Source organism: Azolla caroliniana, unplaced genomic scaffold (genome assembly GCF_043228905.1).
Source record: "Azolla caroliniana isolate FFs.n. ecotype wild unplaced genomic scaffold, voAzoCaro1.0.p SCAF_10, whole genome shotgun sequence".
NCBI lineage: Eukaryota > Viridiplantae > Streptophyta > Polypodiopsida > Salviniales > Salviniaceae > Azolla > Azolla caroliniana.
The window spans coordinates 15,293,612-15,308,268 of NW_028230445.1; the positions used below are offsets into that span (position 1 = coordinate 15,293,612).

At 37.8% G+C, this 14,657-nt stretch overlaps 2 protein-coding genes across 2 annotated transcripts; one reads left to right on the top strand and one right to left on the bottom strand.

Annotated features, from left to right (window-relative positions):
- Window positions 1–1,278: 1,278 nt before the first annotated feature.
- LOC147859157 (pentatricopeptide repeat-containing protein At2g03380, mitochondrial-like) lies at window positions 1,279–4,737 on the top strand. The gene has a single exon (XM_087325743.1). The coding sequence runs from the start codon at window positions 1,472–1,474 to the stop codon at window positions 4,712–4,714; it is 3,243 nt and encodes a 1,080-aa protein (XP_087181869.1). The 5' UTR covers window positions 1,279–1,471; the 3' UTR covers window positions 4,715–4,737.
- Window positions 4,738–5,759: 1,022 nt separating this feature from the next.
- Window positions 5,760–12,287, bottom strand: LOC147859158 (cell division control protein 48 homolog D). Its single transcript, XM_087325744.1, has 9 exons — window positions 12,155–12,287; window positions 10,685–10,850; window positions 10,098–10,326; window positions 8,422–9,188; window positions 8,125–8,346; window positions 7,960–8,031; window positions 7,228–7,509; window positions 6,575–6,934; window positions 5,760–6,379 (listed from the first exon to the last, which is right to left on the bottom strand). The coding sequence occupies exons 1-9, from the start codon at window positions 12,190–12,192 to the stop codon at window positions 6,065–6,067; spliced, it is 2,451 nt and encodes an 816-aa protein (XP_087181870.1). The 5' UTR covers window positions 12,193–12,287; the 3' UTR covers window positions 5,760–6,064.
- Between the last annotated feature and the right edge of the window lie 2,370 nt (window positions 12,288–14,657).

A 14,657-nucleotide genomic window follows, 5' to 3' on the forward strand; every position in this document is an offset into this window, starting at 1 on the left:
ACTGATTGCCTCTGTGAGCGACTTTGGTTCCTCTGGGAAAGTCAGGAGTAATTCTTTGACTTCATTGCGTAGGCCATACCGAAACTGCTCCATCAATGCTTGGTCGTCCCAGGGAATATCGGTGGCGAGTAGACGGAAATCCGCAACATAAGCTGAGGCCGGACGATCAACTTGACGCAGTCTTCAGATTTGATTGATTGTCGTCCTAATGCTATTGGATTTTATTTTGAGAAGCTTTACATGTTCAAAGAGTCGACGATAAACAAAATGGTGGTTGGCTTCAAGTGATTGAATTCCCACCTTAGCTAAATTCTCCCTTGTTTTTCTCAACAACTAAATAAATCTTCTACTTCTTCTCTTGTGTATGATTTTTTCTCGGCTCCTTCAGAGCGTTGCCAAGACTTTTAAAGCTCTTCCTTAGCTTGTTGTAGATGAAGTTGGCACTTAAATACTGCTTGATAGAGGTGGAATAACCGAAAGTTTAACCTAATCCCTCAAGACCAAAAGACCCTACATCATAACTACATGAAAGAAGACAAAACAATGAAAAAACTCACAACAATATTTAACAAAACTCAAATACACAACAAGGTATTACACATATTTGATCCATAACGTTATCAATTCACAACTTCATTATTCACAATATTAAGACAACACTCAAATAAATGCACAACGTGACAGTATGAATATTCAATCCACAACATTATATATTGCAACGTCATTATTCACAATATTAAGACAACACTCAAATACACGAGGTAGTACACATATTCAAACCACAACGTTATAGATTGCAGCTGCTCTATTCACAATATTAAGTAAGTGACATGATCATTATGAGTTCTCTATCGCTCGTTAAGACTCTAAAAATATGAGCTCTTCATCGAGCCCTAAGTTCCTCCTATATATACTTGGGCTTGGAGGGTTCACACTGGACTAGCCCAATTAGTAGCTAGTTTCGATGCCATAGGTCTCTCGTATGTGCGATAGGGCTTTGGATGGCTCAGACTAGGCCAAACCAATTGGAAAATAGTTTTTGCAATCTTATGTCATATGACATACATCTTTAAAAAATGCCCGTAAAAAAACTTTAATACTAACCCGTCAAATTTAGGCCCTATATAATGATCTTATGGTCTAACCCGTCAAATTTAGGCCCTATATAATGATCTTATGGTCTCGTGTGGACAACCTTACTAAAACATAGCTACCTCAGCCTACAACAGTCTTAGGCATCTTTGCTTTTTCTCTCTAAACGCATACATATGTATATGAAATGCTATTCGTAAGTTCCCATCTCCACAATGTAGTGGGCATTACTACCTTTGTAAAATCATCATCATCAGAAGATGCAGATATACAGTAAAGAGTGTCATTACCTTTATAGAGAAAAAATTAGCATAGGAATAACGTAGATCTTATGTATCACAAAAATGACCTAGAACATCTTTCTAAGACCTAATTCTTCATGGGTTCTCTCATCAATCAATACATCAAACGTGGTAAGTTCGACAATGCTCTCTCTTTGTATCAAACCATGTCAAAGTCTAAACTACATGATTGCTATATTAATGTTCCTTTAGGTGGACATACCTATGTTGATCTGATCAAAGTATGCATTAAGATGAAAGACATAGAAATGGGTCATCAAATCCATATCAATGTTTGCAAATTGGGTTTAATCCAGTTTGATGTATTTGTTGGAAGCACATTAGTCGATATGTATGCTAAATGTGGGTTAATATTTGATGCTAAACAAGTGTTAAAAAAACTTCAAGTTCGGAACGTGGTGACTTGGAATGCTCTTATTGGAGGGCTTGTAAAGTTTCGTTATGGAAAGGAAGCTTTGATAACTTTTCAGGATATGAAGCTTGATCATATTTGTCCCGATGTTGTTACATTCATGTACTCTTTGAAAGCTTGTGGGATCTGTATACTTCCCGAAAAGGGTAGAGAAATACATAGTGATATTGCTAAAATGGGTCTCTTGGGAGGAGGAGACCCGCATATCGAAAGTGCGTTGGTCAATATGTATGTTGATTGCGGTTTGCTTGCCGAAGCTTATCAAGTGTTTGTGCTACTTAATGTCCGAGATGTGGTTACTTGGAACACACTTATTTCAGGGTATATTCAATATGAACATTATGAGAAAGCTTTGAATGTATATGAATGGATGGATATCTCTCCTAATGCTATCACATATGGATGCATTTTGAAAGCATGTGGAAGTATTGGAGCCATCGAAAAGGGCAGTAAAATACATGCTCATGTAGTTGAGAAAGGGCTTTTAAGAACAAGTTCTTGCCCTTTTCTTGGCAATATGCTAGTAGAAATGTATGCAAAATGTGGCATTATGTCTAAAGCCCAGGAAGTGTTTGATTCATTACCTCTGCGAAATATAGTAACATGGACCTCTTTGATGGGAGGATATGCACAAGATCTAAATTGCAAGCAAGTGATGCAGTGTTGGAAGTGGATGCAAATGGAAGGTATCCCTCTTGATGCTATAGCATATGCTTGCTTGTTGAAAACATGTGGAAGAATCAAAGATTTGAAGAAAGGCAAAGAAATACATGAGGAAATTGTGAAGAATGTCTTGCTTAAAAATAACCTTTTCCTTGGAGCTGGAGTAGTTGATATGTATATTAAATGTGGATCGCTAAGAGAAGCCCATGAAGTGTTTGATACAGTACGAGTTCATGACACTGTTATGTGGAATGCTTTGATTGGAGGATATGTGCACGAGAATCAAGGCGAAGGAGCCTTGAGATTATTTGACGAGATGAAAATTGAGGGTGTACTCTCCAATTCTATCACACTTTCATGCTGCTTGAAATCGTGTGTTGGTGTTGAAAACACAGCGAAGGGTCGGGGTATTCATGCAGAAATTTCTACTAAGGGTTTTGTAGAAACTGACGCCTTTCTTGGTAGTGTGTTGGTTGATATGTATGCAAAATGGGGATCACTTGAGGAAGCCAATGTAGTCTTTTGTTCTATTCCTTTTCATGACGTAGTGACATGGAATGCATTGCTTGCAGGATACGTCCAACAAGGGCATCCTGAGAAAACGCTTAATGCTTTCCAAGTTATGTATAATGAAGGCATTTGTCCGGACTCAATCACACTTACTTCTTGCTTGAAAGCATGTGGCTGTGTGAATAAGAGGGCAAAGGGCATTGAAATGCATGCTCAAATTTATGGAAATGGCCTTTGGAGTATGGACTCTTCTATTGCTAGTGCTTTGGTGATCATGTATGCTAATTTTGGACAACTTGCAAACGTAGAAAAGGTCTTTAATAAGCATCCTGTGCGTGATGTAGTTGCTTGGAATGCATTGATCTCAGCATATGTCCAACATGATTGTGGAGAACAAGCCTTGTGTTTTTTCGAACAAATGAAGCTTCAGGGCATCTCTCCAGAGCCTATCACATTTGCTTGCTATCTGAAAGCATGTGGATCTATTGGAACAGTAGAGAAAGGCATTGAAATACATAGTGAGATATCCAAGGAAGGACTCTTGGCTTCAGACTACTTTCTTGGAATTGCTTTGATTGATATGTATGCCAAGTTTGGGATGCTTGTAAAAGCATGGGAGATCTTGGATACACTTCCAGTTCACACTGTAGTTGCATGGACTGCATTTATAGCTGGATGTGTACAACATGAATACAACAAAGAAGCATTAGATTGTTTCAAACAAATGCAACTTATGGGTATCCCACCAGATGCTATAACTTTAGCTTGTGAACTGAAAGCGTGTAACTCTATTGGAGCCATTGAAAAGGGCATCCTAATACATGCCCAGATTACGGCAATGGGGTTCTTGAAAGAGAATCTCTATCTTGGTAACATGTTATTACACATGTATGCTAAACATGGCATGCTAACTAAAGCAGAAGAAGTTTTTAATGCACTTCCAAATCGTGATGTAGTCACATGGACCACACTTATAGAAGGATATGTACAAAATAAATGCAGTGAAGATGCATTAGATTGTATAAATAAAATGCAAAATGAAGGTGTTTCCCCAAACCATCTTACAGTTGTTTGGAGCTTGAAAGCTTGTGGTGACATCGGAGACGTACATAAGGGCTGTATACTACATGGAGAACTTTCTAGAATGGATCTACTAAATGACACTTTTATAGGAAGTGCACTGGTGGATATGTATGCCAAATGTGGCTTGCTTAAAAAAGCCCTAGAAGTGTTTGATTCTCTTCCAGCTCGGAATCAAATTACTTGGAATGCCCTTATTTCAGGATTTTCCCAACTCGGAAAAGTTGAAGAGGTATTCAACCTATTTGAGTGTATGAATATCGAAGGTGTGAAGCCGGATGAAGCGACATTTGCAGGTGTTCTGAAAGCTTGTAGTCATGGAGGTGATATAGACAAGGGACATAGGTATTTCGAGTCAATGAATAAGTCTTATGGAATCACACCGGGCCTTAGTCATCATACTTGTATGGTCGATCTTTTAGGCCGGGCAGGTCAGCTCACAAAAGCTGGGGAAATGATGGATAATGTGCCTTTCCATCCAGATAGTGTGATGTCTCTGGCTTTGTTGAGTGCTTGCCGCAAGTGGAGTGATATAGACCTTGGGGTACGTGTTTTTGAACATGCAATCGGATCAGACCAAAAGCTCACATCAGCTTATGTTTGTATGTATAATATGTACACTGATCCTATCATGGATAAGGTTATGACATGTTAATGTATATTGAAGTTTTGAATACATTTCAGTTGTGACTCTCTAGATTGATCTCAAGGCAAATATAAATATTACACGTTATATGTTCAGATTAGATGTAGATATCATGTGTTGGGATTAGATAAACATAATTACATGAATTCATATTGGGGGAAAGGTTTGACATATCTTCGTCGGTTCTTTTCTTGCCTGTGATTCATCAAGATTGCTCCATTAAGGTGGAAAAAAATGTGCTGCTTTGCTTTGCAGCAGTGACAGATGATTCTAAATAAGAAAAGCCAAGATTATATTAACCGTCAACTCCCACCCAGGATATAAGGGACATTTCAGGGATGATTGTTTTCTTATGGGCAATGAGGGATTGTGAGGGATTGTGACGATTGTGACGACAATGAGGGTTATTTTTGTTTTTATATTATCTTACAGAACACTTCGATGTGGGTTCATTCATATATGTGATGTATCAGTTTAATAAGATAACATCCTCACCTGCAAACGATGCCAATATAAGACATTGATAGCATCCATAAATGCATGAGTTGTAAGTATCAACAGGGAAAAGAATTGTAAAGCTTGTATTGGAAAGATAAACGAGCAATCATACCCAGTCCCTTATGCATTGCACTCCAATCTTTCAAGACATCAAGTGGATCTACACAGTCCCAAAAGAGATAGATAAAGCATCGTAATGCATCATTGCAACATAACCCAGTAATATTGTATTACACAAAGTACAAAATTTCTCAAATGTTAAGCAGTACAAACAAAACAAGTCCAAGAGCGTTTAACTTAATACTCCATATATAACACGCTTGTCACTAAAACTGTAGAATAATTAAATCTCCAACAGTTTCAACTTCCTTCGCAAGTAACCTGAACAACCATATTGCTTCCCAAAAGAGAAAGAGAAAGAAATAGACATGGAACTAGATATGGACAAGAAGATCATGCATTGAACCCCTACTTTCCAGTGGCATCTTAATAATTTAGGGCATATGCTGAGATTTCAACTTCATGTGTACAGATCCAGTCTTAAACCAACAAGGAGTAATTTTTTAATTGCAGTGACTTCCATTTAATCATCATACTGTCAAAAATCAAATGGGCATCATCGGTTCACCTTAAAAATCATACACACATATAAATCATCGGCTATTAAAAGACTGCAAAACCTAAAGATAGCAAGCATCTTTTTCTGGTTGTTTTATGTAATCACATTCCTTTAGGTGTAAAAACAGAATTTCTTTTTCTTTTTTCCACTTTTTTAATACCCTCAGAGGGAAACAAAATAAGCTCGGTCATATTATCATATAGCATTAAAAGCGATTAATAGATCATCTTTGCTATTTTCCTTCAATTGTAAAGGTCATCATCATCGGCAGCAGTGGCAGCAGTAGAGGCCTGAGCAACCCCAGTAGCATCCCCAGAAACCGGGCCTGAGGCTGATGCCGGAAGATCGGGAAACCGAAACTCTGAACCAAATCCTCGGGATTGTTGGAGGGTCTGGGCAAAGGCTTGATACTTGCGAATATCTGCATCGCTTACACTCCTCCGCGCATATTTCATTGACTCCTCAAAATGTGATGCTCTGATTTCTGCCACTTCATCCACCTCATCCTCTTCCATCGCCTCAGGATTCTCTTTCCTTTTCTTCTCTTGCTCAATATCCTACAACAAATTATTAAACAGAATATGCATGTTCAAACAATTCATTTAAATAATTTTACACACATTTTCTTCCTACAATTTAAACAAAAATCCCCTCGTTTTCTTAATAACAAAGCAAACCTACTTTTTTATCCCAAAAACTACCATCATTTCATCTCAAAAATATACAAAGAAAATGGTTTTACATTTATATACCTTCTCAATGTTTTCTCTGATTGCATATTTACACGCCCGTTGACATATCTCAGTTATATCAGCACCACTAAATCCTTGAGTATAACGAGCAAGTGCATTTAAATCAACATCCTTAGCAACAGGGGACTTGCGAAGGCATGCTTGAAAGATCTTCAGTCTTGAAAGCTCATCGGGTAACGGGATATAAATCAATTGATCTAAACGACCAGGCCGGAGTAACGCCGCATCGATAATATCAGGTCTATTTGTAGCCCCAATAATGAAGACGGTCTTCTTTGCACCCATCCCATCCATCTCTGTCAAAAGTTGATTCAAAACCCTATCTGCTGCACCGCCAGCATCACCGCTACTACTTCCACGCTGCAAAATTCAATGCAAAAAAAACCATGCTCTCTATAAAAAATCATCAGGGTTTAGTGTTTAGAAATTTTGTGCAAAAGATAATGCTCGCAGGTCTGTAATGTATAAATGTGCATATAGATTGTGAACAGAATGGTGGAAATTTGCTTTTAACATCTACTACAGGACGAAAACGCTGGCCTATGTGACCTGCATAAATGATGGGTATATCTCCTATATTCAGAACAAAAACAATACATGAAAAAATGGTGGTGGAAACTAGAATGTAAGTAAGGGTTTGTTGAATTTCTCACCTGGGTGGCAATGGAGTCAAGTTCGTCAAAAAATAGAACACAAGGGGCAGATTGTCTGGCTTTGTCGAACACATCACGAACGTTCGCTTCACTTTCTCCAAACCACATCGTAAGCAATTCTGGACCCTTGATACTTATAAAGTTCGCTTGGCACTCATTAGCAATGGCTTTTGCAAGCAACGTTTTTCCACAACCAGGTGGCCCATAGAACAAAACACCCTTTGATGGAGACATTCCAAACTTCTCGAATTTCTCTGGATGCTCAACTGGATATTGTACTGTCTGATAACCTCAAAAAATGTGAGTCAGTGATACAAACATATTTTTGAGAAAAGAAATTTGGAGAACTACTAAGACACATTTACACTAGATCAAGGGGGCTAGAAATGTTTAGAAAGTTGAAAATTAAGCAGTGACGGGTCAAGGGACATGGAAACCATCTAGAAAATGCAAAGCCTAAAATTCAAGGCAACCGAGGTCAGTCTATCATTGATCTTTCAAAACACTTTTAGATATTTTTGTAAACTGAGAATTTCAAATAAAGACCATCTCCAAAGACTATGATATCTTTTCAAAAAACAAATTAGAAGATTCTGTATCTTTAAACTCTTCATAATAAAACTTACTTCATGCACAACTTTACATGCATGCATTCAACACAAAAGAGAAGTTCGTTACACTAACTTACTTCATGTGAGCGACATATGACAATACAGAAGGGAAGTTGATTACCTCTTGAAGCTCCCTCTTGATATTATCAAGCCCACCAACATCATCCCACGAGACATTTGGTACTTCAACAACCTATTTAATGACACAATGTTACATTATTTGCATGCATTCAGATCAACTAGGTAAGGTATATTAAAATCATGAAGTATAGGGATTTGCACTCACAGTTTCTCGCAAGGCTGACGGATTGCTTGTTCCAAGAGCAGTTTGAAAATGTTCATTGGTCACAGCCATGGAATTGAGGACTTCTGCATCTATAGTCTCATCATCTAGATCAATAACATCCATCTTTTCACGAATGCATTGCAATGCTGCTTCAGTGCACAATGCTGCAAGATCTGCCCCAACATAGCCATGGGTATCTTTTCCGATTCTCTCAAGATCAACCTAAAATCAAAAACCAATGTGTGAATATGTGGTTATCCAAAGATAACTGTAAACATTAGGAACATTTAAACTTACATCTTCTTGAAGTTTCATATTCTTTGTGTGGATCCTAAGAACCTCCAATCTGCCCACCTCATCGGGTACCCCGATATCTATTTCTCTATCAAACCTTCCAAACCTTCTCAATGCAGGATCAATGCTATTAGGCCTATTCGTAGCTCCCATAACTATGACATGTGCCCTAGATTTCAACCCATCCATCAATGTCAACAGCTGTGACACAATCCGTCGCTCCACTTCGCCATTGGTTTTCTCCCTCTTCGGAGCAATAGAGTCAATCTCATCAATAAAAATGATAGAAGGTGCATTCTTCTCCGCTTCTTCAAATGCTTTCCTCAAGTTGCTTTCACTCTCCCCAGCCAATTTTGACATGATTTCCGGACCATTGATGAGGAAAAAGAAGGCACCAGTTTCATTGGCCACCGCCCTTGCTATGAGTGTTTTCCCAGTGCCAGGAGGCCCATAGAGAAGGATGCCCTTAGGAGGCTTCACACCAATAGATTTAAAAAGCTGAGGGTGCCTTAGAGGAAGTTCAACAAGCTCCCTTATTTGTGCCATTTGTTTGCGTACACCCCCAACATCATCATATCCAACCTCATCCAATCGATCCTCATCTTCACGTCTTATAGGCTCACCCTCACAAAATATTTCTGTGTCAGGAGCAACAATGCAGTAATCAGCAGGATCTGTCTCAACAACTTTAAATTCAACACTCCTCATTCCACCTCGAACAAGAAAGAGGTCTCCTTTTCTAACAGGTCGGTATGCCTCCAGAAAGTATGCTGTAAGATTTATCATATTGTAAGTTTCAGATTGATCAAATTCTAATATTCTCCAATTGCAATATCAAAAAACAAAACCTCCTTTACGAAAGTTGTTCATATGGCTTTGTTAAAAATCTAACATTTTTTCAAATTTCTTGTCAAAACCCTTCCTTTAAAAAACAAAATTAAGGTGCAACATTGTATGCTTGAACAAACTCGAAAATAACTCATTTCATTTATATAAACTGTATTATAGGAAAACCTTTGAAGTTCACTAACCACATAGACTCAGTCAAATTCTAGAATTATTCTATTGCAATAAATAATTAGAAAGAACTCTATTTAGGAAAGCTTTTGGAGTTCTCTAACAAGGTAAACTTCAAATCAATGCAATCTTAATAAGCGTGAATTCATGTATTCACATGACAGATTGTTCAATGCCACATTATCTTCCATCAGACATCTATCAATTTTCTTAGTGCACTTTCTTTTGTGAATTTTCAGTTCATATTTAAATTTCCCACAACTATTACGATTTCATGGCATTCAGTAGATTCCACATCCTTTTGCAATTTTTCATCTTATTTTGAGGTTTCCACACACTACTATAAGTAGTTATTAGCATAAAGTAGACCTACCTTCAACTAGACAACATCTCAATTTTTTTTGGGTGCTTTACACTCTCAAGCATTGTGTTGAAAATAGGACTTTTGTAGATTTAAGCGTTCCATTATGGTTATATTGATAGTGAGTTATTATTAGTAAAACTAGACAACATCTCAATTTTCTCGAGTGGTTTACACTCTCAAGCACTGTATTGAAAATAGGACGTTTTGTAGATTCAAACGTTCCACTATGGGTATAATGATACTGAGTTATTATTAGTTAAACAAGTTCACTATTTAAAAACAGGCTACATCAACTCACGTTTTAAATAAGCATCGAATAAATTTCCAGTCACTCCTTCAATCGTATCATCAATGGGAAGAATGTGTACTCGTTTTCCATACTTTACATCAGGGCATTGATGAATAGAAACAACATCACCAAGCCGTACTCTCAGATTTGCTCTGACAACTTTGTTCATCTTGATCTTATGTTCATCACAAGTATCATCGGCAAGCACAATGCAAATGGTGTCTTTCCGCTTCTTGCCCTAAATTCTCATTTAAAGCAAGATCAATACTATGAAATAAAACATAAAATCTTACCTTGATATTGGAAAAACAAAAGAACTTGTGCACTATATAATGTTGGGGAAAAAACTCTGATATTACCCTCAAGTTTTTATTAATTCCCCAAATGTGCTAAAGATTCATTAGGTCTCTAAATGCTTTTGGCGAAGCCCCTCTCTCTTTTCTTCTCTTTTTCTTCTCTTGCACTTTTCCCATCGCTATATATTGTAGAGAAGGGCATTTGGAAAATTATTGAAAAGCTCAGGGATATTTCAGAGTTTTTCCCTAAATTCAATATGCAAAAATAACACTTTGGAATAAGCGGGATAGAAAACTTACCTTAATGAGGACGGTATCACCTCTGAAAAGCTGAAGCTTTTCCATGGTTTCCACATTAAGAGAAACCACCGAATTATCATCATTTGCAGCTTCGTCAGTAATCAATCGATTTGCCGCTTTCTTTTTTTCAAGAATGGCTGTTGTGTAGTCTCTTTTGGTCCCTTTCCTGATGATTTCATTAGAACATCAACTGTGAGAGACTGAGCTGATATAGTAATCATATAATACCAATCTTATAATAATAATTTAAAGAGAATTATAATTATATACTCACATAATTAGCAAATCTTATAGCAAAGAGAATTAAAAAATAAGTCTGTTAATAAATCTAAAACTTGTTTAACTATTGCCACTACTCTGTTTTAGATTAATGTGATTAAATTTGGCCAGTGCTGAATAGATTTCTAATCAAAGAAAGAAAGGGAATCACACACAAGAAACTTTGTTTCAATATAAATCCTGGCAATACTTGGTTTTTAATGACAGGGACCCTTGACTCTGCATTACATTAATCTAAAGTTAGACATGAACCTATATGTAGAAAACAAAAATCCAAACTTAGAAATACTTTGTTTTTCCGAGGAAGAACTCCCCAAAACTCTAAATTACACTAATCTAAACTTACACTAATCATCTCTAGAAAATAAATATCATGTATACGCAATACTCTGTCTTACTACCGAACAACAAAAGCAAATCATTCCTAATACGTTACATTAAACTAAAGGTATACGTACAATATCGTTGGTGTACAAACGATACGAAATAACTCATGTTACATGGTCTATCTAAAACTATAATTAGAATCGTTGTCTGGAAAACAAAAGTCGTCTATCCGAAATAGTCTGTTTCTACTTAGAGGGAACACAATAACAAAATGAGATTCTACAGAGAACCATCATCTAGGAGAACAGAAATCCAATATTCGAGTTATTCAGCTCTTTTACTGAAAGAAATCCAAGAAGCTCTACATTACATTTAACTCCTTGTAGATACTTATTCTTTAACTGACAGAAACCTAAAAATCTATGAATGACATAAACCTAAAGGTAAGCTTTAGATCTATATTCCAGATAGCAAATGTAACCGAACAGACTTTAAATGAGAAAAGAAAATTTTAACATAATAAAACTAGTTAAATGAAATGTGTTTTTCTGTAAAACAAAGGCGCAACTAATTACAGTGATGAGCAGATTTCTTTAAACAGTGAAAACTAAATAAATAAAAAGCAGAAAAGCGGAGCACAGTAAAAGAAGATCCGTCTTCTTTTCTATTTCTTCTTGGGTTCGATCATGCTCTCTCATAACACGGTCGTTAGAATGTGTCTGAAGCAGAGAAGAGAAATACGATGCTGCCCCACCAAAATATATTTATCGGAAAATGAAAAGGCAAGACATAGAGAAATCGAGCGTAAATGAAATAGAAACCGATGGAAAGAGGAAGAAGAAGAAGGATTTGTTTGGACTTAACGGTTCGGAAGACTCTGGTTGTTGAGATCCTGAAGCCATAGCTAAGCGGTTGGTTCTTCTTGGTCGCCCTTTCTTTTTCCTTTTCCTTTTCTTGCTTGCACTCTCTATTACTTCTTGCTTTGCACTTTCTGTCTGTCAGAGACTGCCTTTGCCTGTCTTGCTTCTTGAACTTCTGAGTGGCACCTTTTTCTATTCCCTTATAAACAGGAGGAATTAACGCGAGAAAGAGGTACCAAACTTCACAGAGACAGAGAGACAGAGAGAGAGGGCGTTTTTCTTTCGGTTCAATTCCTTTCCTTGGTGAGCAAGCTTCTTCAAGACTGCTGGCTATCTATGGCGTGAAGAGCAGCTCTGCTCTCTGAATGAATCCTCTCTATTTACAAATTTGGCCCACCCCTCCTCCTCCTATCTACCGGCTTTCTATACATACTAGAAGGCGAAAGGGCCTGCCTGGCCCCAAAGAAGCATCAGAAGCCTGATTCCTTCCGGTTTCCAAAGGACTGCTTCAGGACTCTCTCTCTCTCTCTCTCTTTTTTATCGTAATTACCTTACGCTAGTGGTAAGTTGTTAGCACTACAAGCATTGCGTTGTGGGTTCGAAACCCGACTTTTCCTCGCCTCTCTATTATATACTTCTTATATATCTCTTAATTCACTAGATGCCATTGTGGAATGTAGGGCTTGAACCCATTACCACTTGGTCTCCATTGGGCAACCTTACCAACTGAGTTGCATCCATCTGGGCACTTGCTCTCTCTCTCTCTCTCTCTCTCTCTCTCTCTCTCTCTGATAACACGTGAAGAGCAAAGTACGTGAAGAGCGCTTGCTTTGTCTCCCTCCCTCTCTGAATCCTCTCTATTTATAAACTTGGCCACCTCCTCTTGTCGGCAAGGGCTGGGGCAGCGAGGCAGAAGGGGCGATTTACTTTTGGTTTCCTTAGTGACCAAGCTGCTTCAAGACTCTCCCTCGTGTATGCATTAGTGATTTGGCCTCCATCTCTACCACCTCTTTCATGTGGGTGCAATTAGAGAGAGACCATTGGTGATGATGTTATCACGTCAACTTCGAAGCAAATCAACTGCGTCACGTGACATCATTAGAGTAGAGTTCACTTTGCCCCCAATGCTAGTAGAAGCACTTTTTCAACTTGAGGTTTTTATTAATAGGACACATAGCGAATCACAATATAGGATAGCTCATCAAGCTTTGGGGACATCTCAATCACTCTATGATTCTAACGATACGAGCTCTTGGTATAGCACTATGGTAAGTTAACTTTTTGCAAACGTCCTAAACATTAATAACCTACCTCCTCTTACCACAAGACCAATAAAATTTTAATCTCTCATGAGGATAGTAATAAAGTAATATGCCAGTAAATATTGAAAATTTACACTCAAGATAAATGGATCAACCCACTAGAGCCACTACCATCTATCATGTTGTACTATAAATAACACTTCATGCACTTCTCTAAGTTAGGTTTTATTATACGACAACAATATCTAGATACATTCTTACCAAATGCATTAAGCACTATCATTGGACATCTTAGAGTATCATCTCACCAACTTGAGGTTGTGAATGGTCGTGCTAATGGATCCCCATAGAGGAAAGGATATGTAAATTATGTCACATAGAGCTAGAGGATGAGTATCACTTTACATGCAAGTGTCCAATTTACGTCCTCAGTTGTCGTACCTCAAAGTCACTCATTGTGTAGAAGCAATTAAGAAAATAAGAAAACGTGAGTTACAATGCCTGGACGTTATGGTCGAGGTACCTTTTACATTGGGACAACTGGTCACACCCACATTCAATCCCTTTGCCCTCCTGCTCTTTTGTTGAGACTTTGATGGAAATGAAACTAGGCCTAGCACATAGCCATTTCCTTTGTAGAATATGTTACACCATAACACATTTTGTACAATACTGTAAAGAATCATGAGTGATTCTATGCAGCGAAAAGTGTGTGTATGTGTGTGTAGTCAGGAGAGAGAGAGAGAGAGAGAGAGAGCAGAGCAGAGCAGAGAGCAGAGGTATATAAAAAAACTGGAAAATTGTATTTAACAATAATAAGACAACCAACCATTACGAGGAGGAGGAGGAGATAGGTGCTTATGTAGTCACATTCTCTCTGTGTTCTCTTTCTACAACTACCACTTACTAAAGAGAGGGGGAGACTTAACTACGGTAAATATGTGCCATAGAACTTTAAGGTTCTATGACACACTAGTTACTATATTAGGAGGTGGGGTGTTCACACACTAGGGTATGCTAAGATGTTTCTTACACTAGGAAAGTTGAGTTTGATTCTCAACATGCCCCTTCAAACACAACTTTCGTACCCCCACGAGAATACACTTCTCCATTTTTGGATCGAGCTTTTGTAGTTTTTTATCGGGAATACGTGTGAAGGCAATAGAACTGAATATCATGACGTGGGATAAGTTCGGTTTCTTTCCATAGAACTTCTCGTGGGGGGTAATATCATACACTCCAGAT

Bases quoted from the DNA above. Each gene is read 5' to 3' on its own strand.
- LOC147859157 (XM_087325743.1), top strand. From the start codon at position 1,472: ATGGGTTCTCTCATCAATCAATACATCAAACGTGGTAAGTTCGACAAT.
- LOC147859158 (XM_087325744.1), bottom strand. From the start codon at position 12,192: ATGGCTTCAGGATCTCAACAACCAGAGTCTTCCGAACC. The intron at 10,851-12,154 runs GTTAAGTCCAAA...TGAAATCATCAG, and splicing joins CAACCAGAGTCTTCCGAACC to GAAAGGGACCAAAAGAGACT. The intron at 6,380-6,574 runs GTATATAAATGT...AATTTGTTGTAG, and splicing joins TCAGAGAAAACATTGAGAAG to GATATTGAGCAAGAGAAGAA.